Genomic DNA, 26,389 nt, shown 5'->3' with positions numbered 1-26,389 from the left:
AAACGTGTTTCAAGTTTCGTTTCGATCGGAAAAGCATTTTCGGAGAAATGTGCTTTTAGTTTTATTTTGAAATCCAATATGGCCGTCAAGCCATGTAACCAATGACGTTTTTTTCCCGCAAACTTTTATCCCCATGGCTCAGTGATCACATTTGTAAAATTTTGCATTGATCCGTTCAGCAATTCTGGAGAAGATGTTTAAAGTTTATGACATCATGGGCAATGGCAGCCAAAGTCAAAATTGCAAAAACAACATTCATGATGCACTAAGGTACATGTGTGTATATTCTTTGAGTTAAAATTTCTTAGAGCTAGATATAATTTTTTCTCAGAATCGTCTCCACAAAATGTTTGAGAATAAAATAATCCTTACAAGTCAGGAGACGACGATGGTTCACGAGCGAGCGGTTTTCTATGACAAAGGACGGACTATAACCGAAACAGGCCCGGACTGGGGGGTCGGGGGCCCACATGTCAGGTGTCGGCCCCCGACATGCGGTGTACATGCCTATTTACAAAGGGCCCCAATGCGCTGCGTGCGCAGGCCTTTAAGAGCCAGCTGTACGTAATTGTGTGTGGTGCTGGCCTGGAAATGTCAAAACGAAGTTTACTGACCTAGAAATGAGATAGAAAATAATGTATAATCAGTTATGAGGTTAGTTAGCTACACAATACCGAAAATTCGGTTTGATTCCGACAACTTTGAAAATTTGACCTTTGTGACCTTCAAAGGTCAAAGGTCGAAGATTCTGAAATTTGTTGGAAAACTTGTATTTCATGATGTATGTGATAATATAAGATCATGTACGACATTTCACCCTATCAGGAAGCGAACAATGTAATAAAACCATCAAAAATCGACTTTTCTAAATTTTGTGACCTTGTGACCTTGACCTTGGGGCGAAAATGAAAAATCGAGCTCTGTGGGGCTAGACACATGACATTGGCCTAACCAAATACCGAAACCCCTGTCAGATTCCACCAAACCCCTCGGAGAAGATGTAGCTTGAACTCTATTACCCCCTAAAAAGACATCTTTTTCGGGTGTGGCTCCGCCCACAATGGGCGCAATACGCCCACTCGAGGCAGGACACAACTAGATCATGATATCAACCTCCCACCCAAGATTCATCAATATTGGATGATATTATCGGGTAGTTATGCTGCGGACAGACAGACACACAGACACACACCCATGACGAATATAGTGGTCACTCTGTTTGATAACTCGTGAACCAAAAAGAACAATAAGCTTCGAGTGGGAACCTCACTGAAAGCCTAATAAAAGCATTATATAAACTGGAATGAGCAATCAAAGATTGCCTACCCTCACCTGGACTTTTGTGTAGTTTTATGGTATGTATTTTATAGACGTACTCACATTCTCATTCTACATACTTTATAGACAAACTCGCATTCCAATAGTATTGGGTGTGCCGGAAAGCAATGTCGTTTTTTAAGCTGCGTATTCCTCTTTTAAAAACATTACTTTCCGGTACACCTAATACATACTTTAATTATAGATGTGCTCACATTCTAATTATAATACTTTATGGACGTACTCACATTCTGATAGCACATACTTTATAGACGTGTACTCCCATTCTAATTACCCTCGTTATAGATACTTTATAGACGTGCAGGGAGTCATCGCTTAACGTCGTCCTGATTGTTGTTTCATTATAACGTCTAGAATAATTAGATAACTGTAGGCTTCAAAGAACATTGTGATTATTTATCCATAACTCACTATTACTTCGCCTGTCAGAGTGGACTACTTACCTCCACGCATTACTCTCTCCCACCGAGAGTTCCACTACCGGTATCATTTGTTCTTACATCTCTGTTACGAGTGGATGTTATCTGTGCAACGTGTTCTCTTATATTCCTGTACGTACTTTACTTTACTCTACCCATTGGCATAGCTTCAAAAACGAACACCAAGTGCTTGTGCGAATACAATGAAAAGTGTGTGAATGTATTTCGAATGTGATGCATTTAATATATGTGGTGGGTGGTTCGTGTGCAGCCACCTGGATGCTGGTTGCATCATTTCTGTGGGCGCGTCTGCCGCTGATGCAATGCCTCTCTATAACTAGTTATCTGGTACTCATTTTGCCGACCTCGGAAGGATGACAGGCTGAGTCAACCCCACCGGGCGTTAATTCAAAGGGATTTGACCTCAGGACCTTAAGATCCCAAGCCCGCCACCCGAACCATTAGGCCAACACCAGAAGATGTAATGGATGTGAAGAACCTAACATACCCATTTTTTATTTCTTGCTAGAAAAAGTACCTGGCGTTGCCAGGCAACGAAGAGTCGCTTCGTGTCAGGGATAAGAAGCAAGGGGTGAGAGGGTGGAGGTAATGGAAGGGGAGGGGGGAAGGAAGGGAAGAGTAGGGAGGGAAGGGGAGAGAGGGGAGGTGGAGAGGGTGGGGGAAGGAAGGGGGTGGGAATAAAGGGGGAGGGAATAGGGAAGAGGGAGAGGATGGAAGTGGAGAGGGGGAAGGGGATGGGGGAGGTGTGGCACGAGGGGAGAGGAAAGTGAGGTGTGGGGGAAGGAAGGGAGAACGTTGTACTTAATGCTGTCATCGTAATTGTTTCCCACGTTAAATCTCTAAAGTTTTTTTTTAAGTCAAGGTTGATTGAATTTCCACCAAATTTGCTGTCGTTGTGTTCAACCACTCCAGCGACCACCAAAACCGAAAACAAAAATAGAGTCGGAGTTTGAATAAACCTGCGAGGTCCTGAAGAACATTTGAGAAGATCATCTGACCCATCATGATCAATCCCCACGTTGTCCTTAAAAGCCGGAAGTAGTTCAAAATTCATAGGATTTTCACATAATTTGTTTTACCAAAGCCTTCATCGACCTTAACTTGCTATTAAAACCGAAACTAGATGCTATTCATAGAATACTTACCCTGCGCAGTCAACTTGTTGCGAGCCAACTCTTCTGTTTTTGAACATTTTTTCCCCTTTGATCCAATATGGCTGCCAGACAACGTGAGCGATGACATCATAAATTTATATTCTCTAATATAATTGTTGCAAAGATCATGCTCAATACATGTCAAACTGATCAGACTAAGTGTTGTCCCTGTCGAATTATGACGTCATAATTATGGCACCAATGACGTCATCGTTAACAACACCTATGTCCCATATGGAGTTCTTTCCAATGAGCCATGTTAAAAAAAAATTCCATGCAGCGGTTTTGGAGATATAGAGGTGCAACATTTTTCCGTTTTTCCAAGATGGCACCTGTACCACTTGACCTATGACGTCATGATTATCATTAAAATATTCCACAGTGGGAGGCATGCCTATGGTGAAAATGTTGTGCCCATCAGACCAACAGTTGCTGAGAAAAAAAATTCACAATGATCGGATAAGTTGTGTACTTGTCGAATTGTGACGTCATAACGAAGGCACCGATGACATCATCATTAACATATCTTATTCTCCAAGGGGAGTCCTTGACAATGAGCCATGTTTGATTTTTTTCCATGGAGCGATTTTGGAGATATAGAGGTGCAACTGTTTTCGATTTTTTCCAAAATTGCGTCTGTACCACGTGACCTATGACGTTATAATTATCATTAAAAATTCTGCAGGAAGAGCCGCACATATTCTGAAAATTTAATGTCCATCAGACTAACAGTTGCAGGGGAATTTTTGTTTTATTCATACTGATCAGATCAAGCGTTGTACTTGTCGAATTATGACGTCATAATTAAGGCACCGATGACATCACCATCAACATATCTTATTCCCCATGGTGAGTACTTGACAATGAGCCACGTTTCAATTTTTTCGATTGAGCGGTTTGGGAGATAGAGTTGTTACGTTTTTCCAAGATGGCGTCCGTACCACGTGACCTATGCCGTCATAATTATGAATAAAAAAATTATACAGCCAGTGGCGCCATGGTAAAATTTTGTGTCAATCGGACCAACGGTTGCAGAGAAAACGAATTTTTAAAATGCAGACACGCACGCACATATGAAAATGCAGACGGCACACGGCACACGTACGTAACTGAATGCTTAACCCCACTTTTCGCTTCGTGAGCGCAGGGTAAAAAAGGATTTTCACAGAATTTCTTTTACCAGGGCCTTTATTGACCTTAACTTGCTACTAAATCAGAAAAAAAGAAATCGAATCTGAGTTAAAATAAACCCATGAGGCCGCTCGAAGCATTGAAAATCACCGTCAAGAGCTGCATCTATACTTAACATTGAGCCTGTAAAGGCCGTAACTTCGTCAAAAAAAGTTCAGATTTTCGCAGAATTCGTTTTACCAGGGCCTTCATCGACCTTAACTTGCTATTAAAACCGAAAAAAGAAATCGAATCCGAGTTTAAACTAGATGGTATTCATAGAATACTTCTCACACTCACTCTCTCACTATCTCACTCTCTCACCCTCTCTCTCTCACCCTCTCTCTCTCTCACCCTCTCTCTCTCTCACCCTCTCTCTCTCAACCTCTCTCTCTCTCACCCTCTCTCTCTCTCACCCTCTCTCTCTCTCTCACCCTCTCTCTCTCTCACCCTCTCTCTCTCTCACCCTCTCTCTCTCTCTCACCGTCTCTCTCTCTACCTCTCTCTCACCCTCTCTCTCTCTCACCCTCTCTCTCTCTCACCCTCTCTCTCTCTCACCCTCTCTCTCTCTCTCACCCTCTCTCTCTCACCCTCTCTCTCTCTCACCCTCTCTCTCTCTCTCACCCTCTCTCTCTCTCACCCTCTCTCTCTCAACCTCTCTCTCTCACCCTCTCTCTCTCACCCTCTCTCTCTCACCCTCTCTCTCTCTCACCCTCTCTCTCTCTCACCCTCTCTCTCTCACCCTCTCTCTCTCTCACCCTCTCTCTCTCTCACCCTCTCTCTCTCTCACCCTCTCTCTCTCTCACCCTCTCTCTCTCACCCTCTCTCTCTCATCCTCTCTCTCTCTCAACCTCTCTCTCTCACCCTCACTCTCTCACCCTCTCTCTCTCACCCTCTCTCTCTCACCCTCTCTCTCTCACCCTCTCTCTCACTCACCCTCTCTCTCTCTCACCCTCTCTCTCTCTCTCACCCTCTCTCTCTCTCTCAACCTCTCTCTCTCACCCTCTGTTCTGTCTGTGGTAATAAACCTTTTGTTCATAAAAACCTGGACGTGGTCAATCAAGGTATGGGACTTTGCCATTAAATGCGAATGAATTGGCTTTAAAAATCCGGTAACGGGCGATTGGGAAACATGCATTTATTTAAAGCACTCTTAAAAGATGAACAGCTGATTGGGCAACACGCATTTAATGCGCTATTAAAAATTAACTCAACTCCTCTTATCCATGTCACCCTCCATGGTTATATCAGACCAGAACAAGCTGATTTGTCACAAGGTCACTGATTTCGTTAACCCCAATATGGGACCTTTCAAAAATTACTTGATGCTATTTTTTAGGGAGGGAAGTACCTTGTGTGCTGACAGACCTAATTAGAAATTACCAATAATTTTTATTTGACATTGATTTGATTTTTGGGGTCGCTAATCATGAGTGACACTCGACCCAAACAAAACCCATGCAAATCTGATGCAACCAACCCAGGCAGTGTGTAATCAGCAGAGGCTGCAGGCCTAATGTCTTCGGCACACACTATTTTTTTTAGGGAGGAGCCTACCGTTCATGCAGATGGCTTGATTAAACCTTACTAATAATTTTTATTTGACATATGATTAGATTTTTTCTGGGTCCCCCATTGTGAGTAACACTTAACCCAAACAAATCCAACGGAAATCTGACGCAACTAACCCGGGCAGTGCATAATCAGTGCAGGCCCACAGGCCTGATGTTTTAGGCCCACCAGGAAACCAAGATGGCGACCATATTATTTTGTGTGTGTGGAGTCAAGTGACTAATGTGGGTGGGGTCTGTCAGCTATTCGACCTTTCAAAAATCTACCCCCAACATGAACTACAATAACAACAGCAACAACAACCATGTCGTAGAACACTAATCAATGTGTTCACCATTCACCAATCCTCACCTACGACAGCGAAGTGAGTGAATGAGTGAGCTCTTGTGGACCTTGCAACAAGGCAAGGTGCAAAAACAGATCCTTGCAACTACAGACCAATCAGCCTTCTCCCAAATTATCAGCAAAGTCATGGAATCCATCATTGCTTCGGATATCAAATCTTTCCTCTTCTCCAATTGCTTGATCTCTGATCATCAATTTGGTTTCAGACCAGGTCACTCTACTCTGACCTCACTGACCAGACGGCATCTGGCCGTCTGCCATGATCTCCCCTCTGGATGACAGGCTGAGGGAAGGGAAGCAGGTCACATGTCTGTCTGCATGTCTGTCTGTCTGTGCCATTGGCCTAGAGGTCGCAATTCTACAGCATTCTTCGCAAAACTTATCCGCCTGTTAGAGCTATGCAAAAGCTATAAGCTTGTTGATTTAAGGTGAATAGGTCAAGGTAGCATAAATTGTCAATTTTCACCAGATTAACTTGTAATTTGAACCAAATTTGAATATTGGGTCACTGAATTGGTTCACCAATCAACAGCTTGAAGCCTATTATTTTTGAGTTCCAATGGACAAGGTTGCCACAACTGATTTCGCAAGTACCGGTCAGTCTATGACAGCGTTGTTTTTGTTTGAGCAAGTTGCATACCAAGTACCGGTGTATTTCTCATCTCTTTGCATTGGAGGTCACTAAAGTGTCCCATTTTTAATCATTCTTTTTGGTTTTAGATTTTCAAAGGAGGTTCCATTGTGGGAACACCTTTCAACCTTTTATAACAACACACTTTGAATGTAAAAATCACATCCTGACTTGTACATCCAGACTCGTATTGCTCATTTTATACCACATTCCCACAAGGCATTGTATGTTTAACTGTTTTTGATTGTTCCATTCTTGTTTCATTGGGGATACTCGGTTTTTCCTTGCTATTGCAGCATCCTTTGCTTTTCATTTCCCTCTCCTCTTGGCCTAAAGGTGGTGGGAGTTTTTATTTGCCAAAGTCATTAATTTTGTTTCTTTTCTTGCTTTAGCTCATTTGTGTTTCCTTTGGTTTTTCCCACTGGTTTACCTTGACTTGCTTGAATCTAACATGGAAGCTCCAGTATTATGAAAACTATTTTCATAAATGGAGCCTATTCAAAATGTATTAAAATATATGAAAATATCCATATATAAAGTGGCTCATAATTTATCTTGTGTCATTTTATATGTGGATTTTGTTTTATTTTATTTTTAAATAAAAAAGGAAACTCCTGGAGAGTTGATTTTCACCTTGGCCAAGTAAGCAAGTCAAGGTCGATGGGTATTCTGCTTGTGGTGTGCTCACATCGTTCTTGTGGACTCTTCCCTATGCCTGGCATACCCCTGCAGTGCTAGGTTACAGAGATAAGCTGTTTACTGTCTCATCCACAAAATCTGCAGTCAAGGGCAAGATGCTTCGTGAAGGTAAAGCGTTTTTGATTTTGAAACGCTTGTCCAGGACTAACCATGACTGCTACTTCCTCATTACTCATTCAGCTGGCAAACACGTTGCGTTAAATCACTGACCTATCTGCTGCATGCATGTTCTCAGCATTGCATTTCATATTTCATTTCATTTTTATTTCTTCAGTTCCTGCTGCAATCCCATATATCCTTATTGTTCAACATTGCTCAGTGCTGCAACCTTCATGCTGTTGCTGTCTCTCATTCTTCTCTCCGTTCACTGGCTATTTCTTACTCCCATATTTGGAGTTGTATCCGCAAAGTTGCAGACCTTTTGGCTTTGATTGCAAACATAACTTTTAACCCAGTTTTTTTCATGGCATGTGTACTCATATGGTCTTCACATGTTCATCTCTTCAATTCCACTGCTGTTTTACACCCAATTTGAATCAGAACGAGTTTCGTTGTTTTCGTATTTTTGTTGTTTTCGTTTGTTTATACATAGATATTTATACGTTATATGTAGAAAAAGGGCAGAATGGAGAAGATTGTCATGGGGCCGCCCGCAAGGCTAACCCCCGCTCTCGCAGGCAAAATGGCCTTTAAATGCCTGTTGTTGTTGTTGTTGTCGTATTTTTCTTCTTTTCATACCCTGTGTTGTTTTATCCCCACTCCTTTCTTTTTAACAATTCCTTTTTTGATAATTATCAGTTTGCTGTTATCAACTTAGACATTTGAGTTGCATCATTTAGTCTTTTCTTTACTCTTGTTACCACTACTCTTGAAAGTGTGGTGAGCTGTCTGCTGTGCATGAGATAGGAGTGAAGTGCAGTATAAGGACAAGCAATCATGCAAGTTCAAATTGGCTCTGTCTTTTTATTTGAGCATGCTGGAAATTATAAAGAATACATCGTAGGATGGCCCAAGCCTATGGGGTAAAAAAAAGCATATTGAAAATATGCCGCTCCACCTTCCCTGTTCCAGCTGACAGCAGGGCTCTGCATGCAAAAAAATTTGGGCAGATCAGAACATGTTTAGAGGTCTCTACCTTTTACGACTTTTTCGGTTCTTATCATTTTTTTCCCCCGTTTAGGACTGGAATATCACCAGGAATAGAGCCACCAATTTCACAGTCTCCGTCCTCGATCATGGTCGTGTGTGTTCCAGGCTCATTACCTAATCAGCTACGTATTGTATCCGTGTTGTAGTGGAGTGGCACTAAGTTCTGCACAATGGAGAACTTGAAGCTCAATCCGATCATCAGGGACTGGTCTTCGACATGATAGCCCTCAACACAAGGCTAAGGATGGGCACCTGCACCCTCCTTGAGAAATCCTTCAACAAAGAGCTTGTCTGAATTGTGTGCCACCATCACATGTTCAAAGTGATGCTGTCAGACATGTCCTCAATTGCCCTGGGAGCAACAGATGGGCCTGAGATGGAGCTCTTCAAACGCTGCCAGAAGAGCTGGCCCTTCATCAACAAGGCCAACTTCTGGCAAGCCAGTGACGAGCTCTTCAACGGCATGCCAGATGGCCTGCAACAGGAGATGACACCTTTCTATGTGGACCGGTCAAGAGGCAAACCACACAAGAGGACTATGGAGAGCTGCTTCAGCTCTGCCGCATTTTCCTTGGGGGATCCTCCGATGGAGAGCTGTGCTTCCACACACCTGGCACGATGTGCAACGTGCAGTGGATGGCAAGGCCATCTACTCTCTGAAGACCTTCCTGTTTTCAAGTGCCAGACGAAGGTGGCTCTGAAGATAAAGAAATAATGGGTGTGATGGTGTTTTTTTTAAATTGGCTTCATGATTCTGTGCTGTCATATTACCCACTATGACATTGGAGGGTTCTAATTCATTTGTTCGTGATAGCGCTATCAATTCATCAGATTTTGAAAGAAAGGATTGAACATTTTCGTTGTTTTGTTTCAAATGCAAAAAAAGAGAGATTTTTGTCCCATCAAGAGATTTCCTTTTCTGTCGATTTGTGCCTTGAGAGAATTGTGATACTGCATTGATGACTTTTGTCCATTTCATATTGTTTAATTTCTGCAATGAAGAGGCTGTTGACTTCTTACTTAGAAACGATCAACAGCTGCTCAGTACATCGTCATGACTTCAAGGGAAAGTTCACATGTTTGTGCTGACCACCCCCCTCCCCTCCAATCCATAAATAATCCACGACAGTCCATGAATCCGACCACGAAGGACACTCCCCAGTAGGTTCTCAAGTAAGCATGCAACGTTAGGTCAAGATCAGCCAAAAACTGGAGGAGTTAGCAAGCAAATCACAGCGTTTTGGTCTTGCATTTCAAGTAAAAGCATTGACATGAACAACACTCGGTAGAGAGCATACCTCTGCCAGGCAGGCTGAACAGTTTGTTTTGTATCCCACTGATAGGCCGGATCTGCATCCGGACCTCAACCAAAATCGAATTGGCTTGTTCTTGTTACCTACCCAATGCATCCACGAAGTTTTAAAATAATCCACCCATCACTGTTTGAGATATCATGCTATACTTTGTCGTTTTTGGCCCTATCTCTCAATGGTGAAGAATCACTTCAAAAATTATACGATCCAGATCTTCATCAAAGTCGAACCAATTTGTCCTTGTTGCACACCCGACCTGTCCACCAGGTTTTGTCTTGAATTCGCCCATAATTTTTGAGATATCCTGCACACAGACCGAGACAGACAAACAAACAATCAGGAGTGAAAACATAACATCCATCCACCTTTGGTGGAGGAGGTAAAAATGCATTTAGCTATTGTAATGAAAACGTTTGGGCCCGAAAGTGACACAATTGCATCCCCATTGTGGATAGACCGTTTGTTATTGGCGTGGTATTGCTTTGGCTGTGGATGAACTACTTTGTTGCATTAAGCAAAATGCTATTTTTCATATGGCCAACACTGAAGTAGTGGAGCGATACAATGGAGTCAAGTTACACTAGATGAAAATAGCGCAGTTTTCGTCGTTCATCATGAAGGGATGAAAGACTTTGTTGAGTGAACGCTTTGTTTATCAAGTGACAATATTGCATTCCTTGTTTGTGCTTTGAGAAATCCCACGAACTGTACTATTTGATTTCCAGATGTATTGTGGGATGACCAACAGGGAATGTTATTTTAGGAAATATTGAGTTTTACAGTTTGTGGTAATTTATTAATTATATGAATGTAGTTTCTCGCTCTGTGTTCTGATTGGAGTATATTGGGAGTGATTATTTCTGTGTGTATGAATTATGTTATCTGTGTAATATGATGTGGAATTTTAAGTTATAATTTTATTTCCTGTTCACACATAGAGGGAATTTTGAATTGCTTTCCTTTACTTTCATTTGAGAAGCCTAGAAGAATATGGCAAAAGGAAAACGTCTTTCTTCCATCATGCTTTGTGTTTTGCAGTTTTGATTATACTTCACACTGTATTAAATAATGATGAAGATTATGAAAATATGAAAAATTGAATGTTTCAAGTAAACTACTATTAAAAAAACGAGGGATAGGCATCTCCAATTACAGGGCTTTAGAGTTATTACCTCCGCCACCAAAGGTGGATGGAGGTTATGTTTTCAGCCCTGTCTGTCTGTCTGTCTGTCTGTCTGTTTGTCTGTCTGTCCGTTTGTGAACAGGATATCTCAAAAGGTTGTGGACGGAATTTGGCAGAGATGTAGCGTAAGTGATGAGGACGAAATTCTTAGATTTTGGTGAAGATCCGGATTCGGATCCGGCTACTAGAACTTTTAAAGTGATTCTTAATCATTGGGAGATAGGGCCAAAAACGATACATAGCAGAATATCTCAAGTTGTGGATGGATTTGGATGAAACCTGGTGGACCGGTTGGGTGTCTGTCATGGAAGAATCGATTCAATTTTGGTGAAGAATGTTTCTACATTGTATATACGAGCAAGGGTACCCGCCCTATGGGTGGGGCTTCAATTGGGAAGCCCAAATGAAAAGGCCAAATATCAGAAATTGAAGGCTTTTTTTATTTTAAACGATTCATATAAACATCCGTTGAATCATATCACATGCAAATCATCAAAATCTAAACAGTACATGGCGTGGCGCCCATTTTGAAAAAAGATTGAATTCTGAAAAACGGAAGTGGCCGCTACACGTCTTTCTCAGTCGCACGTTTATGTGTGAAGAGTGTGCGCTGAATCTGTAACACGGAAGCGGCTGCTACACCTCTTTCTCAGTCGCTTTGCACACGCTGCCATGTTACTTCGGAGCCACACGTTTATAGAGGAAGAGTTCGTCAGGAGTCGGTCTACTCTCTCCTGGTATGTAGAATAAACAGTATTTGTAGAATTTCAACAAAAGCCACATCACTGTTCATATCGGTAAATATTATTCCATCATGTTTGGAAAAACTGGAAAATCGGAAAACTTGGAAAAATTGGAAAAACAATATAGCCTATTTTACTCCCAGGGGTCCCAGGAATACCCACCCAAAATATCGTTGCGATCGGTTGAGCCGTTTTTGCGGTACCTTCGAACGGACGAACGGACATTTGGTGAATTATAGTAAGCTAATCTGAATTGTGATTTTTCTGGCCTACTCTGAGATACAAAACATAAACTGTTCACCAGGCGGATGTATGCTCTCCACTGAGTGCCTTTCTACTTGTTAATATTGTTATGGTTTTTCCGGCCAGGTCCCGAGGGGCTACTCGAACCTGCTTCCCGACCTTTAACCCTGAAGCTGACGGACCACAGATAACTCTGACCCGATGGGTTGCTATGCAACCAGAGGCGCCGTCTGAAGTGACTAAACCTGGCAGGGTCAAATCCCCGTGCCCAAATTACTAAATCGAATTTAATCTACTAGTGGGGTCACCCATGGGAATCCCACGAGCATGGAGGTGTATCGTTGCGATTGGTGCAGCCGTTTTTGCGGTACCCGGGACAATAACGTTCGGCGGGAGTCTAAACCTGAAAATGCTGGAGACCAAAGCTAAAATTGGAAAAACAATATAGCCTATTTTACTCCAGGGGCGTCCCAGGATTACCCACCCAAAATTTTGATGCGATCGGTTCAGCCGTTTTTGCGTTACCTGGGAACGGACGGACATTTGGTGAATTTAATCTATGACTAAATCCCCATGCCCAAATGTTGCCTTACCTTCCTGGTGATGTAATTATCCCAGATAAAGCCTGTGCCCTCGACGCTTCTGCTCACTCAAGGTTATGGACAGACGAGAGATTTACCGTCTGCGAAAGCACCAGCTTCCATCTACTGCAGGGAACCAGTGGGGGTACAACCTCCCATCTACTTATGACGTACTGTGTCTGACCAGTGGAGAAACAAGACGATCGAGAAGATGTGGAAAGTTTATAGATGATCAGCAATGGCACGTACAGTCGGATCTCGACATTTGTTGGGGATTTGTTCCTGGAAAATGCCACGAATGTCGAATCTCTGAATGTGGGGGCTGTGCTTCACTGGGAAAAGGGGGGGGGATAGGATCCTGGCTTTTCATGATTCATCAGGGAAAATCAAAAATACAATGAAAAACTGTGAATATGCCTGCTAAAAGCTACGAATACGTCAAGCACAGCCTGTGAATGTAGAAGCAGGTCAGAAAAACCACGAATACACCCGTGAAAACCCATGAATACGCCCGCAAAAAGAATGGAATCGTGTCCTGCACACGTACAGCGGCTTTATGCGTGATGCGTGGAAGATGCTTTTAGAAGTGTAATGTGCACAGTTGGTCAGAAATGGTTTACGCGTGTCTGGAAGTGGTGTTATGCGTGACGAGAGGAACATGCTTTTCGAAGTGTCATGTGTGGCTGGAGGGAAATAGGGTTTTTTTTGCCCGCAAAAAAATGCTATTACGCAAGGCACAGGGCCTCGAATGTAGAATAGAAGCAGGTCGCATTTTATCAACCGCGAATACACGGGATCCACAAATGTTGGGACCACGAATATCAGGTTCCGACTATTTGCAAGCAGATAGCAATGTCACAGAGAACAGTCTTAACTGCTAACATGTAAAAGAACCCCTTATGCTTCTTATCACTTTCAGTCTTATAACTAAAACAACATAGGCGCCTCATATATCCGGGAAAGTGGACAAGAAAGGGGATATATAGAGGAAGAAGAAGTCACGGCGTGTTGTCGACTCCATTTCTCATGCACGTGAGCCCGCTGGCCCATGTGGGACCAAACTCGAAGAACGGGAGGAAGAAGAGGACAATGTGGTGCATCGTGTCAAGAGAGGAGCAGGTTTATTTATGCATTTCATGCATGAGATATTTATTTACCTAGGAGACATGCTGAATGGAGAAGGTGGATCAGACTCGACAACGGTTGCTCGAGTGAGATGTGCATGGAAGAAGTTTCGGGAACTGAGTGGCGTGCTGACGAGGAGGGGAGTGTCGTTGAAGCTGAAGGGAAAGGTGTATGCTGCATGTGTGAGAAGTGTTATGATTTATGGGAGCGAGACATGGGTAATGAACGTAGAGCAGCAACGAAGGCTGGAAAGGGTGGAAATGCGAATGGTTCGGTGGATGTGTGGAGGATCATTGAGAGAGAGGAAGACAAATGATGAATTGCGAAAGATGATGGGAATGATGATGGGAACACACCGGTGTGTGCCCCGGTTTAGAATAGGTACACCGTATCCCTGCGTGTCGTTAGAGGCGAATGAAAGGGTTGGCGTCAGGAAGAGCATCCGGCCAGAAAAACATTGCCTCAAAAAGAGAACCATGACAATTACAACTACATATGGGCAGGGTACAGCCCGAAGTACCCCGTGGGGGACCCCACTCCCTCTCGTCAAAACTCAAGGCAAGGTGGGGAACCCGATCGAAGCAAGGGTGGAAATCACTCCATTTATGACGATGAAACGTCTGATGCCCGAAGTGGAGATCGGTTTCTGAGGTTTGGGACATGGAATGTAGGGACAATGACAGGGAGATCGGGAGAAGTGGTGGAAGTATTGGTCAGAAGAAGAGTGGACATATGTTGTGTGCAGGAGACGAGATGGAAGGGAAGTGGTGTGAGAATGGTGAAGGGTAGGCAGGGACAGAAAGACAAGTTTGTGTGGCAAGGGTGCCTGGAGGGTGTGAATGGTGTTGGTGTCCTGTTTTCTGAGGAGTTTGTAGACAGTGTGGTGAGTGTGACTAGAGTGAGTGATAGGTTGATGATGGTGAAAATGATGATTGGAAAGTTATTGGTGAACGTCATCTCGGGATATGCTCCGCAGGTTGGTCGGAGCGATGAAGAGAAGGACAAGTTCTGGTGTGCAATAGAGAAGGTGATGGAAAATGTGAAAGATGAGGAAGTTGTTGTGGTAGGAGGAGACCTAAATGGACATGTGGGAAGGAGTATGGACGGTTTTGAGGGAGTTAATGGGGGTTACGGATATGGTGTGAGAAATGGAGAAGGTGAAAGGATTTTGGAGTTTGCTGATGGAGCTGATTTGTTGATTTGTAATACTCAGTTCCAGAAAGAGGATAATAAGCTTGTTACATACACGTCAGGTGGGTCGACGACAACCGTTGACTACCTGATGGTGCGTAGGCGAGATAGCGGGCACCTCCGGGACACAAAGGTGATCCCGGGGGAGGAGGCTGTTTCACAGCACTACTTGGTTGTCTGCGACATAAGGGTGAAAGGTGCGAGGAGAGCTCGGCGGGTGAAGTACGAACCGAGAATGAAGGTTTGGAGGTTGAAAGAGGTGACAGTAAGGGAGGCATTAAAAGAGAGGCTGAGTAGGGTAGAGGATGATGTGGTTGAGCTTGAAAGTGTTTGGATGTCAATGAAAGATAGTCTGTTGGGAGCCGTTGGTGAGGTATGTGGATGGACAAAAGAACCACCGAGGCACTCGGAAACATGGTGGTGGGATGATGAAGTTGGAAAGAGGATTGACGACAAGAGAAAGAAGTTCAAGGAGTGGCAGAAGGCGAATGGTACGGGGGCAGAAAAAGCAGAGCATGAAAGTTATAAGGCAGCCAAGAAGGCTGCAAAGAAAGAGGTAGTAAAGGCGCAGGAGGCATGGAGGAAAATGTTCGGAGAGCGCTTGGATTCGGAAGAGGGTCAGAGAGCGGTATTCAGGATTGCAAAGCAGATCGCAAAAGAGAGGTGTGATGTGATGGGGGTGAGTTGCTTGAAGGATGAAGTGGGACAAATCGTTGTGGACCCAGATGAAATTAAAGGAAGATGGAAGAGATATATGGAATGCTGTTGAATGCAGAGAATGAATGGGATGGCAACATAGAGAGTAACCCAGTTTTAGGACCAGTAGAGAAGATAACTGAGAAGGAAGTTGAGGAAGTGATAAAACAATGAAGAGTAGAAAAGCAGGAGGGCCGACGGGAATTGTGGGAGATATGTTGAAGGCAGCAGGAAGTTGGGGCATGAAGAGAATGACAGAGATCTGTAATCTGGTGGTGAAAGAAAGCCGCATTCCATTGGATTGGGAACTGAGTACCCTCGTCCCTCCATACAAGGGGAAAGGTGACCCTCTGGACTGTGGCTCGTATCGAGCGATACAGTTATTGGAGCATGGAATGAAGGTTTTGGAAAGGGTGTTGGAGAGGAGGATAAGGAAGAAAGTGAAGATTGACGAAATGCAGTTTGGATTTATGCCAGGAACAGGAACGACAGATGCGCTTTTTATTTGTTAGGCAGTTGCAGGAGAAGTACATGGAGAAGAGGAAGAAGTTGTTTCTTGAGTTTGTTGATCTGGAGAAAGCATTCAATCGGGTTCCACGCGAAGTAGTGACATGGGCATTGAGGAAGTTAGGAGTGGAGGAATGGTTGATCTGAGTAGTGATGGCAATGTACAAAAGAGCGCGCACAGCTGTAAGGACGAAGGACGAGAACAGTGGTGAGTTTGAGGTGAAGGTGGGAGTGCATCAGGGGTTGGTACTAAGTCCACTACTATTTGTATCTGTGATGGATGTGCTGGCTCAGAACGTAAAGGAGGGTTTACCGTGGGAGTTGTTGTATGCAGATGATCTGGTGTTGATTGCGGAAAGTATGGATGGACTGAAGGAAAAGATGAACAAGTGGAAGGAATGTATGGAGACAAAAGGTCTGAAGGTGAATATCAGAAAAACAAAGGTGATGGCAAGTGGTATTTGAATGTGAACTCCATTCAATGTACAATGTGCGCTGAGTGGGTTCATCAAAAATGTTGTGGTCTGAGAGGGACATTGACCAGTGTGGCAGCTACATTCAAGTGTAAGGTGTGCACAGAGGGAGCTGCAGATGGAGGAAATGTTGAGTTGGATCTTGGAGACGGCGTGAAGCTGGAAGGTGTGAAAACATTTTGCTACCTCAGAGACGTGCTGAATGGAGAAGGTGGATCAGACTCGGCAACGGTTGCTGGAGTGAGATGTGCATGGAAGAAGTTTCGGGAACTGAGTGGTGTGCTGATGAGGAGGGGAGTGTCGTTGAAGCTGAAGGGAAAGGTGTTTGCTGCATGTGTGAGAAGTGTTATGATTTATGGGAGCAAGACATGGGTAATGAACGTAGAGCAACAACGAAGGCTGGAAAGGGTGGAAATGCGAATGGTTTGGTGGATGTGTGGAGTATCGTTGAGAGAGAGGAAGACAAATTATGCATTGCAAAAGATGATGGGAATAGAGCCTGTGATTGATGCTGTGAAGAGAAACAGGTAGAGATGGTTTCGTCATGTGTTGAGGAAGGATGAAAGTGTCTGGTTGAGAAGAGTGATCGAAATGAATGTAGAAGGAAGTGGAGGACCGGGAAGACCGAGAAAGACTTGGCTAAAGATGGTCGAAGAGGAAATGCGGGCAAGGGGGTTAACAAGGGGAGATGCAGAAAATAGGGCAAAATGGAGAAGATTGTCATGGGGACCGCAAGGCTAACCCCCGCTCTTGCAGGGGAAATGGCCTTAAAATGCCTGTTGTTTGTTGTATGCACGAGATGAAACTGAGGTGTGAATCAGTAATTCCGCCCTGACTGGTGAAGGTCCAATTGTTGCAACTCTTTGTGTGCGTTCCAAATGAAGGAATTAGAAGTAGCGATAGGAGAGAAAAACATTGTGAGTCGGTGTGCTTGGCTGCCGCTTCCAGGGAGCATCTGCTGCTTGTCCTCCCTCTGCCTCGTGGCACAACTCTGCTCATCTGCACGGAGGTTCGAACTCGTAGAGGTTTGTCCTTTGTAAAGGCTTGTTCTTGCGGCACAGCTTGTCCTGTGTTGGTCCCCTGACTTGAAATCCCCATGCTTGAAATCCTCAGGCTTTTATGGCTCTTGTGCGAGGCGTGGCTTCGGGAGTGAATGCCACCCCAGCGCTCTTTGACCGTCATGTGTCGGTCCCTGATTGGACCTTTCTTTCTGCAGAGCTGATCGGAGGGTTTGCCATGTGTCTTCCGCTCAGTCACCTGGGGCTCGGCCATGCAGTTTTCCCCTCATTGATCTTGGGCTTAAATGGCTTTGATTTGTAATATAACGTAATGCTTTGTAATGTAATGTGTATATTTTGTAATGCATGTTGCTTTGTGTGCATGGTTGCACTTTCGGAAGGCGTGGGAGAGGGAGAGATATTAGAAGGGATAGAAGTAGAGAGGGAATTTAGAAGGGGAAGAATTAAAAAGGGAGGGATTCGGACCCACTATACACAACACATTTTCCTGTCCCTGATACAAGTGGAAAGGCAATCTCACTAAACAGAATTGCTATGGAAATATCTAAACTCTATGGTTCCTCTTGTGTTGAATGTAACTCCCCTGGGTCTTTCCAAAACCACAACAATATGGAGCAGGTGATTTGCTCCAACACACACTGCGGGTACCACAGAATGCTGGTGAAATCGGATAGATGGTACTTTGTGAGGATTGTGAGCTTACTAAGCAAGTAGCTCTGTGCTGGATGTAATTGAGCTTCCTCTCAATGTCTTTGCTTGTTTGGGTTCCTTCTGATGACTCCAATGGAGTTTTCCTCTGTCGTTCATTTTATCTGGGGACCAAAACAACAAAAAGGGGAACCAAAAAAACAACAACAACCACGGTCCCCGAAAAAGGCCAACCCCCGCTTTGCGGGGAAAAATGGCCTCTAAAGGTTCATTTTATCTGGGATACTTCCTTCCATTTGAGTTATTCAAGGTATCCTTTTGTATTTACCATGCCAGTGGCTGGCTCATTTCAGCTTCTGGTCTCTGGTCTCCTGCATTTTCTCTCCACCAAAGTATGTTGATACTGGAGGTCTCTTAGATAGTCAGATGGTGCTGCCATTGTAAGTATAATTCATATTTTCTTGATAAGAACTCATAAAGGTGGCATATAGTTTAGCTCTTCTTCATCTCTCTCTCATAACCCCTTGCTCCTCAACTCCCTCCAATCTGCTCCCATTCAATCACTCCCTCCCCCCCCCCCCCCCCCACTCCCCCTCCCACTCTCCTCACCCCAAACCCACACTTTGCTTCCCTTGGAGCCATGTATGCAAGTATGTACGTACAATCAAAGCTGAAAAGGTTCAGATCTGCCAAGATTCAGTTGTTTCTCAACTTGTTATCTTCTTAAGTTTAATTATTCAATAAAAGCCCAATGAATATAATATGTACATTACAAGGAAGGCACATAATTAAACCATATAAGTCACTCTTTAACTAAAGAGTCCATTGTGACCTGCTTGGCACCAGAGATCTTTACTTTCCTGCTCATTTCCTGCTGATACACTTCTGCAAGTTCATGATGTGGTCCAACATGCCATTGTTACACTGTACTGTGCAGAAATACCTTGAGATTACGTGCACGAGAGCCATCCTCGGATGTGGAGTTAATGGCAGGAGCTAGAGTTACTTTCTCCTTGTCATCAGTGTCCTCATCACACTCACTGGTATCCCGAGAACCATCAGTTCTCAGACGTTCCGGTCAGTCATCTCATGGCTGCATGTACCAACATTAGTGCCCACATCATCCAGGTCGTGGAGACCAGAACCAAATAAGTCATGAGCCACTTTCTCTCTGTCCTCCGATTCGGTGGCATCGCTCTCATCACTGATACTGATGGGATCACAGGTGAATTGTGGGTTCAGATGTCCACACTGGGAGAAACAATTCTTGGCTCCATATCCCAGTCCTTGCTTAATCCAGTACACAGTGCTGGTTGACTTTCTTCATGAGCAGGTTGACATATCTACCCTCGAGCAGGTTGACTTTCTTCATGAGATCTGTTCCAGTAGCAGTAGCATCTTTCACCATGGCACTAATCATGTGTCACAGCTGCAGTTGGCAATAATTCACCTTCAGGGACTGGATAATCCCCTGATCCATTGGCTGCAGTCTACTGATGTTCTGCAGTCCACATTTGCAGTTGTGGGTGTGATTGTGGATTGTTCAGTAACAGAAAATATTGTGATTTATATTGGCTCATATTACCATCTGGTTGTTTCAGTCAGTCTTCAGAGAGTTGGTGTGACAGCTGGTAGGATTGCCTCGAGGCAGATACACTGGCCTAGCCTGGGTTTGAATCCCGACCCAGCTATAAACTGTCATCCCGGTGTTTCACAAGCAGGGTGATTCATCAATGTGTGTGCAGTTCCTCAGATGGACGTTAAACTGGGCATCCAGTCTGCCGGCATTAGTTGTTGAATCATAAAGATCTTCCGGTTTCCTTTGCGAAGAGTAGGGAGCTAACCCTGGCATCCTTAAGAAATTGCACATTCCGATCATAGTCTACAGAGGGCATTGCATCAGCGGCATAGCTGAGCCATCAGCCAATGATGCTTTCCCGACCTCATGCTACATACAAAATAATAAGAAGAAGAAGAAGAAGTAGTAGTCGTCAGTATTTAAACAGAAAATATGTGATCCAAGTTTTCTTGCTTGTGAATCGCAAGGATATATATTTTACAAATGTGTTTGAAGCAACTTGGGCTGTCAGATTGGTCGAATGGCGGTGCTTTCTCCTTTTCACCAAGCATATTCATGCACACCATAAGTTACCTTCTATTTTTTTTTTACCCTCCATGAGTGAGTCACCACCTTTGACTTGAAAAGGCTTATCTGCAGTCGTGCGGCCAAACAGGACCGTTTACCAATGTTGAACACAAAATGAATCTTTGTACATTGTGTGACGACTTCTGTCTTTCCATTTTGACACAACTTCACTGTCTACATCACCCCTCTCACCCGACAGGGTAGCAAACACAACATTCTCTTTAATATTTTATCCAACCATCCATTAAATTATTCGGAACTCATTTTGCACAAATCGCTCATTGCCTTTTCTTTCAATGTTCCATTACTCGTGGTTGCGGCATCTCAAAACCTCTTCCAGCACAAGTCATGTTTTTATATTGCAGCACAGCATCAATCATTTTATTCCAGCACAATCATTCCAGCACAAGTCTTCCAGCACAAACAGTCCTCATTACTTCATTAACTGTTGATACCAGTCTTAAACATCAACCTTATGCATTCTTCCAGTCACCCCTTCTTGGTTAAGCTTCCCAAAATCCAAGCTGACTGTGCCTACCTCAACTTTTATTCCTCGCTTCCACCGTCTATGGAACCACCTTCCAGATGGTGTTCTGTGTTACTCTTGCTACAGGGCTTCAAGCAAACAGTGCGCCGCCATCTCTTGTCATCCCAATTCTATCCCGTGCCCTGTACTACCCCCATTAACCTTTCTTAACCCAACCATCTTGCAGACGAGTTTCAGTATTTCCTCTCCTCCTCCCTTTCTTCTTATCCTGTTTGTTCATTCCCTTGACGTTTGGGCCACTGGCAGATCTACCTTATTCTTCAATGAGCCTCGCTGCTGTGAAGAAAAATAAACAAATAAAATAATGAAAAGAAACCCTTGAGTTTCACCCTTTTTGTTTGCCGACGCAATTCTTCGGAAATTTTCCAAGCACTATTTCCTTTATCGGACACTTCCACAACTTTAAAATATCTTCCCCAACTTTAAAATCTCTTCGCCAGCATCAGTCTTAAGTTTCCCTTTCTCGAAATCCATACTGGTTGGCACAAGTCATTGTAAGTGGTGTATTGATGTTAATACACTGTTTCATACGTACCTGAAGAAAGGAGTAGGACCACCTCCTCGCTCCCCCTCACAATGCATTTGTGCCTTTCTACAATGGCATGTCTGCATGGGTATATATTTGTGCATGATGTCGCACGTGGATGACATTTCATGGGATTGGCTGAGTTGCCACTTGTCCCACAGATCCGGTTTCTCTTTCTCCCTCCCTTCCACGTTTATTACTATCATTTTATTATCAGCTTGTGATTTTTTTTAATGTCAAATAGCCAAGAAAAACACACTCTTTCCTTGTTTATTATGTCTGATGCAGATCACCTCCCATGACTAGCTTGCTTTTGCTTGCAGGAAAATGGACATCACTGCGCGGCAGCAGCCGCTTCGGCAGCAGCCGCTTCAGTAGCCCGGCCATTTCTTCTGAGATTGGGGCCCGGTTGGCTGGAAAGGAGGCCTTGCCATCGTTGCACAATAGCATGGGGTCAGAGCGTGACTTGTTGAGAATGCAGAGCATTGCCCTTTACATTCTCACTGATAAATCGCAGGGCAAGGTAAACAGTAGGATGAGTTTTTCTCTCTAAAAATAAGCATCACCAATGTTTTTTTCAAATCCATCATGCATTCATCGAATTTCTCTTCTTTTGCAAACAGGCCATACGTTTTGAGGCTGTGCATGGCTGCGAAGTGTGTCCTGTGGACTATCCAGATCTGCGGGCAGTCAAGGGAAGCTTCAAAAAGTTATTGAGGGTCTGTGTCCCGAGTGCCATACCAGGCGTGACAGACGCTTCTTTTCTGCAATCGCTGCAAGAATCTGAATGGCTTCAGCAGGTGCATACACCTAAGCTTGTTTCTTCGTGGTTGATTAATTTATCTGCACCTTTAACTGTTGTGCTTTAGGTATTGCTGAGCCTGCAATGCTGCACAGCGTTGACTTTTTTGGTGTTTAATCTCACTGAGCATTTATTTTTTGCTGAATAATTTTTTTATTGCTGGACAAGGGTGACATTATTTTTTTTTGGAAAGGTTCCGCTGTAGTTCCTCAAAGGAAAACTTTTCTCCAGCCGAGTCAACTTCATGTTTGTAAATGTCCTTTTGTGCCTCAATACAAATAACCTTGTTCTGGTTTGGCGTGATTTTCTTTTACGACCCTAGATCCAGCGGTCACTGCAGTTGGCTGTTCTTATTGTGGAGATGCTGGACAGTGGAACTTCCGTCTGTGTGAGCCTAGAAGAAGGATGGGATATTACCACTCAGGTTTGCTGTCCTTCATGTGGGTACATGTGGGTTCATGTGGGCTGGTTTTAAAAAATGGAAAAAAACGAGTTTCTTTTATCATTCTTCACTTTCTCTTTTGTGTACGCAGTTGGTCTCACTAACTCAAGTTCTTCTGGATCCATACTATCGTACCTTGGAGGGATTCCGGCTACTCGTAGAGAAGGAATGGATCTCGTTCGGGCATCGATTTTGTCATCGCAATAACCAGACATTGAGTTTCCTTGGAAGAGGGTTGGCTCCCATATTTTTACAGTTTCTGGACTGTGTCCATCAGGCAAGCTTTTTCCCCCTTTGTCTTTGGCATATATATTACTATCTGCAGTTGGGTTGTTATCTTAATGAAAGCTTTTTCTTCAGAGGCAAATATGCTATGTCTTTACTTCGTTGTTATTTGTCAACTCTTAAGATTTACTGTAACGTGATATCATCAAAAAGTTTTTCCCTTTCCAAGAGTTTCAGAATTGGAACCATTGCTTTTGTTCTATTGGCATCAGGGAACTCACAACTCTTTGCTGGAAATAATTTGTCAGGGGCTGGAAACAACAAATTCCAGGACCAACAACTTGAGGCTGTTTTGTTTGCATAGTTGGGGGAAAACTTTTTGATTAATCATTTGTCAAGCTGTGCTCTGGATAATGTTGAAGTTAATTTATCACTTGTCCAATTTAAAATAGATACCAATTATATTGACATTGCACTTTGTATAGACTTTCTTAAATTTATCCTCACTCATTTTGTTTTCCATTACCTGTAGTGTTGCGGCTATTCTAGTATGCTTTGGATAAACCTATTTAGTTTGGATTAAATGCACAAATGACTACACTGTTGTGAAAATGACCAAATAACAAGTGCCAAGTGCTAGGTTGGTCCACGTGCTACATCCTTACTTCCTCAAGACAAACACAACTAACCCCGACCCGCTCCCCGAATCTCCACTCGCCACCCCGTAATTTTAATGGCCATAGGGCCTACACTCTCCTTTTAAAGTTTGGTCATGATTAAGTATAACAGGTAAACAAATTACCCATCCCCTTATTTAAGTTTCAAAATATATTATAGCTAATAACTATTTTTTCACCATTAACCTCTAACAGGGTCTACACCAGGGGTTCTCAACCTATTGCACCTCCAGGCCCACTTGAGTATATGTCAAAAGAGGTCAAAGCCCACATAAGAAATAATGACAACTTCAAAATTTGGGTGCTCTGAACTTCGTTATATGTAGCTGTCTGCTGCAATTGATTAAATAAAATACTCACTCAGCTATGTGGTGGTGAAAGGCAACAGGATTGCCTTCTATGACTGAATCCCGTCACTGTAAATCCAAATTTAATATATTCAGTGTCATATTTTCCGACGATGCGTTTCACCACCTTTTTAGCAACTCCTGAAGTCTCGCCACCATCATCAGTTTTTCTCTTCACGAAACGGTCCATGTTTGCCAAAATAAAATACAGTTAAAGTAAAACAGAGCAGCTACAGTCACGTGAAAAAGTAAGTACACCCCATGTAAAGTTTTGACTTTTTCAACATATTTCAACATACAGCGATTTGATCTTCATTTCAACAATATTTATAGATAAAGGTGATATAATATAACAAATATCATGAAACATTTATATTTTGTAGTCCATTGTATAATTTAAATAAACATAAATGCAAATTTTGCATGTGGAAAAAGTAAGTACACCCCCACATTTATCAGTACTTCAAATACCTAAAATTAGAATCAGGTGCACCAGCTCAGGTGCAAATGATTAGAACATCGTTAGAGAGGATCTTGGAGGAACCTGTCTTATTTAAACCTCAGACATTTAGTTTGGTTTGCTCTTTGTTGTTGAAGTGTGCGGCATCACCATGCCCAGATCAAAAGAGCTCTCTGAGGCCTTCAGAAAGAAGGTTATAGATGCCTACGAGTCTGGGAAGGGATTTAAAAAGATCTCCAAACAATTTGAAATCAATCATTCGACTGTCCGGAAGATCATCTACAAGTGGAGAAGATTCCAAACAACTGCCAACTTGTTTCAGGCCAGGCCGCCCCAGCAAGTTCAGCCCGAGAGCAGACCGCAAGATGCTGAAAGAAGTCTCGAATAACCCCAGGATGTCATCACGGGACCGAGGGTAGCTCTTGCCACGGCATGAGTCGACCATTAGAAAGAGGCTGCACAAATTTGATCCACATGGGAGGTGTGCCAGGAGGAAACCTTTGCTGTCCAGAAAGAACATCAGGGCAAGACTAAAGTTTTCCAATGAACACCGAGGCAAAGACCAGCACTTCTGGAACAATGTGCTCTGGACAGATGAGTCAAAGGTAGAGCTATTTGGCCACAGTACCAGAAGGCATGTTTGGCAAAAACCAAAGACAGCATTTGACCACAATAATCTGATACCAACTGTAAAGCACGGTGGTGGAAATGTTATGGTTTGGGGCAGCTTTGCTGCATCAGGGCCTGGGCAGCTCACCATCACAGAATCCACTATTAATTCTTCATTGTACCAGAGGGTGCTTGAGGATAATGTGATGCCTTCTGTCGGAAAGTTGAAGCTCAACCGAAGGTGGACCTTGCAACATGACAATGACCCTAAACATCTATCTATAATTCCAGTAATCTCTGTGTGTATGTGTGTGTGTATGTGTGTGTGTCTGTGTGTCTGTGACCGCTGTTTCTCGACAACCACGGGTCCGATATACTTGAAACTTGCCAGGTATATTGCTGGGGACCCGAGGATGTGCCTTTTCAAGGTTTCATATTAATCGGACAAGTAGTTACCGAGCTATGGCGATTTATTTACCAAACTCCGCAAGCCGTTCGCTTTGGCTTTGCGAATGGACCAAACCATTTCATGTAAATAGAGGGGGGAGATTGTCACCGTACTCGCAAGCCGTTCGCTTTGGCTTTGCGAATGGACCAAACCATTTCATGTAAATAGAGGGGGGGGATTGTCACCGTACTCGCAAGCCGTTCGCTTTGGCTTTGCGAATGGACCAAACCATTTCATGTAAATAGAGGGGGGGATATAATTTTAGATATATATATAGTACGGGTATGCCCTAGTACCAGTAAATCCATCAAGGAATGGCTGAAAAGAAAGAAAAGGAGGGTTCTGGAATGGCCAAGTCAAAGCCCTGATCTAAATATCATAGAGATGTTGTGGGGAGATTTGAAACGAGCTGTGCATGCAAGAAACCCCTCAAACATCGCACAGCTGAAAGAATTCTGCATGGAGGAGTGGGCAAAAATTTCTCCCAGTCGATGTCAGAGATTGGTAGACAGTTATAAGAAACGCCTACTTGAGGTTGTTTCTGCCAAAGGGGGCAATACCACCTATTAGAGCCAAGGGTGTACTTACTTTTTCCGCATGCGAAATTTGCATATATGTTAATTTAAATTATACAATGGACTACAAAATGTAAATGTTTCATGATATTTGTTGCATTATTTCACCTTTATCTGTCAATATTGTCGAAATGAAGATCAAATAGCTGTATCTTGAAATATGTTGAAAAAGTCAAAACTTTACATGGGGTGTACTTACTTTTTCACGTGACTGTTGCCTTTTCGTGTGAATACGAGATGCCCGAGATGTTCTCCGTACCGGAAGGACCTTCGATCACCCAAATACGGTCAATGGCGAAACTACAAACACTGAATCTGCGAATGCCACAGGTGGAAACCCTATCATTTCTTAATTCTCCTTTTTA

General features: G+C 43.4%; 1 protein-coding gene across 1 annotated transcript in view; it reads left to right on the top strand.

Moving 5' to 3' along the window:
* SBF1 (SET binding factor 1) overlaps positions 1 to 26,389 on the top strand; it is a gene marked incomplete in the record, with an annotated part of 417,110 nt that overhangs the window by 323,288 nt on the left and 67,433 nt on the right. The window contains 5 exon segments of the mRNA XM_078779651.1: positions 7,383 to 7,457; positions 21,763 to 21,962; positions 22,063 to 22,239; positions 22,564 to 22,665; positions 22,775 to 22,960. Coding sequence (XP_078635777.1) covers positions 7,383 to 7,457; positions 21,763 to 21,962; positions 22,063 to 22,239; positions 22,564 to 22,665; positions 22,775 to 22,960 — 740 coding nt within the window.

The sequence above is a fragment of the Myxine glutinosa genome, chromosome 1, assembly GCF_964187855.1.
Source record: "Myxine glutinosa chromosome 1, kmMyxGlut1.1, whole genome shotgun sequence".
In the NCBI taxonomy this organism is placed as follows: domain Eukaryota; kingdom Metazoa; phylum Chordata; class Myxini; order Myxiniformes; family Myxinidae; genus Myxine; species Myxine glutinosa.
The sequence above is the reverse complement of the archived record's forward strand: the minus strand, read 5'-3'. Positions and strand labels throughout refer to the sequence as shown.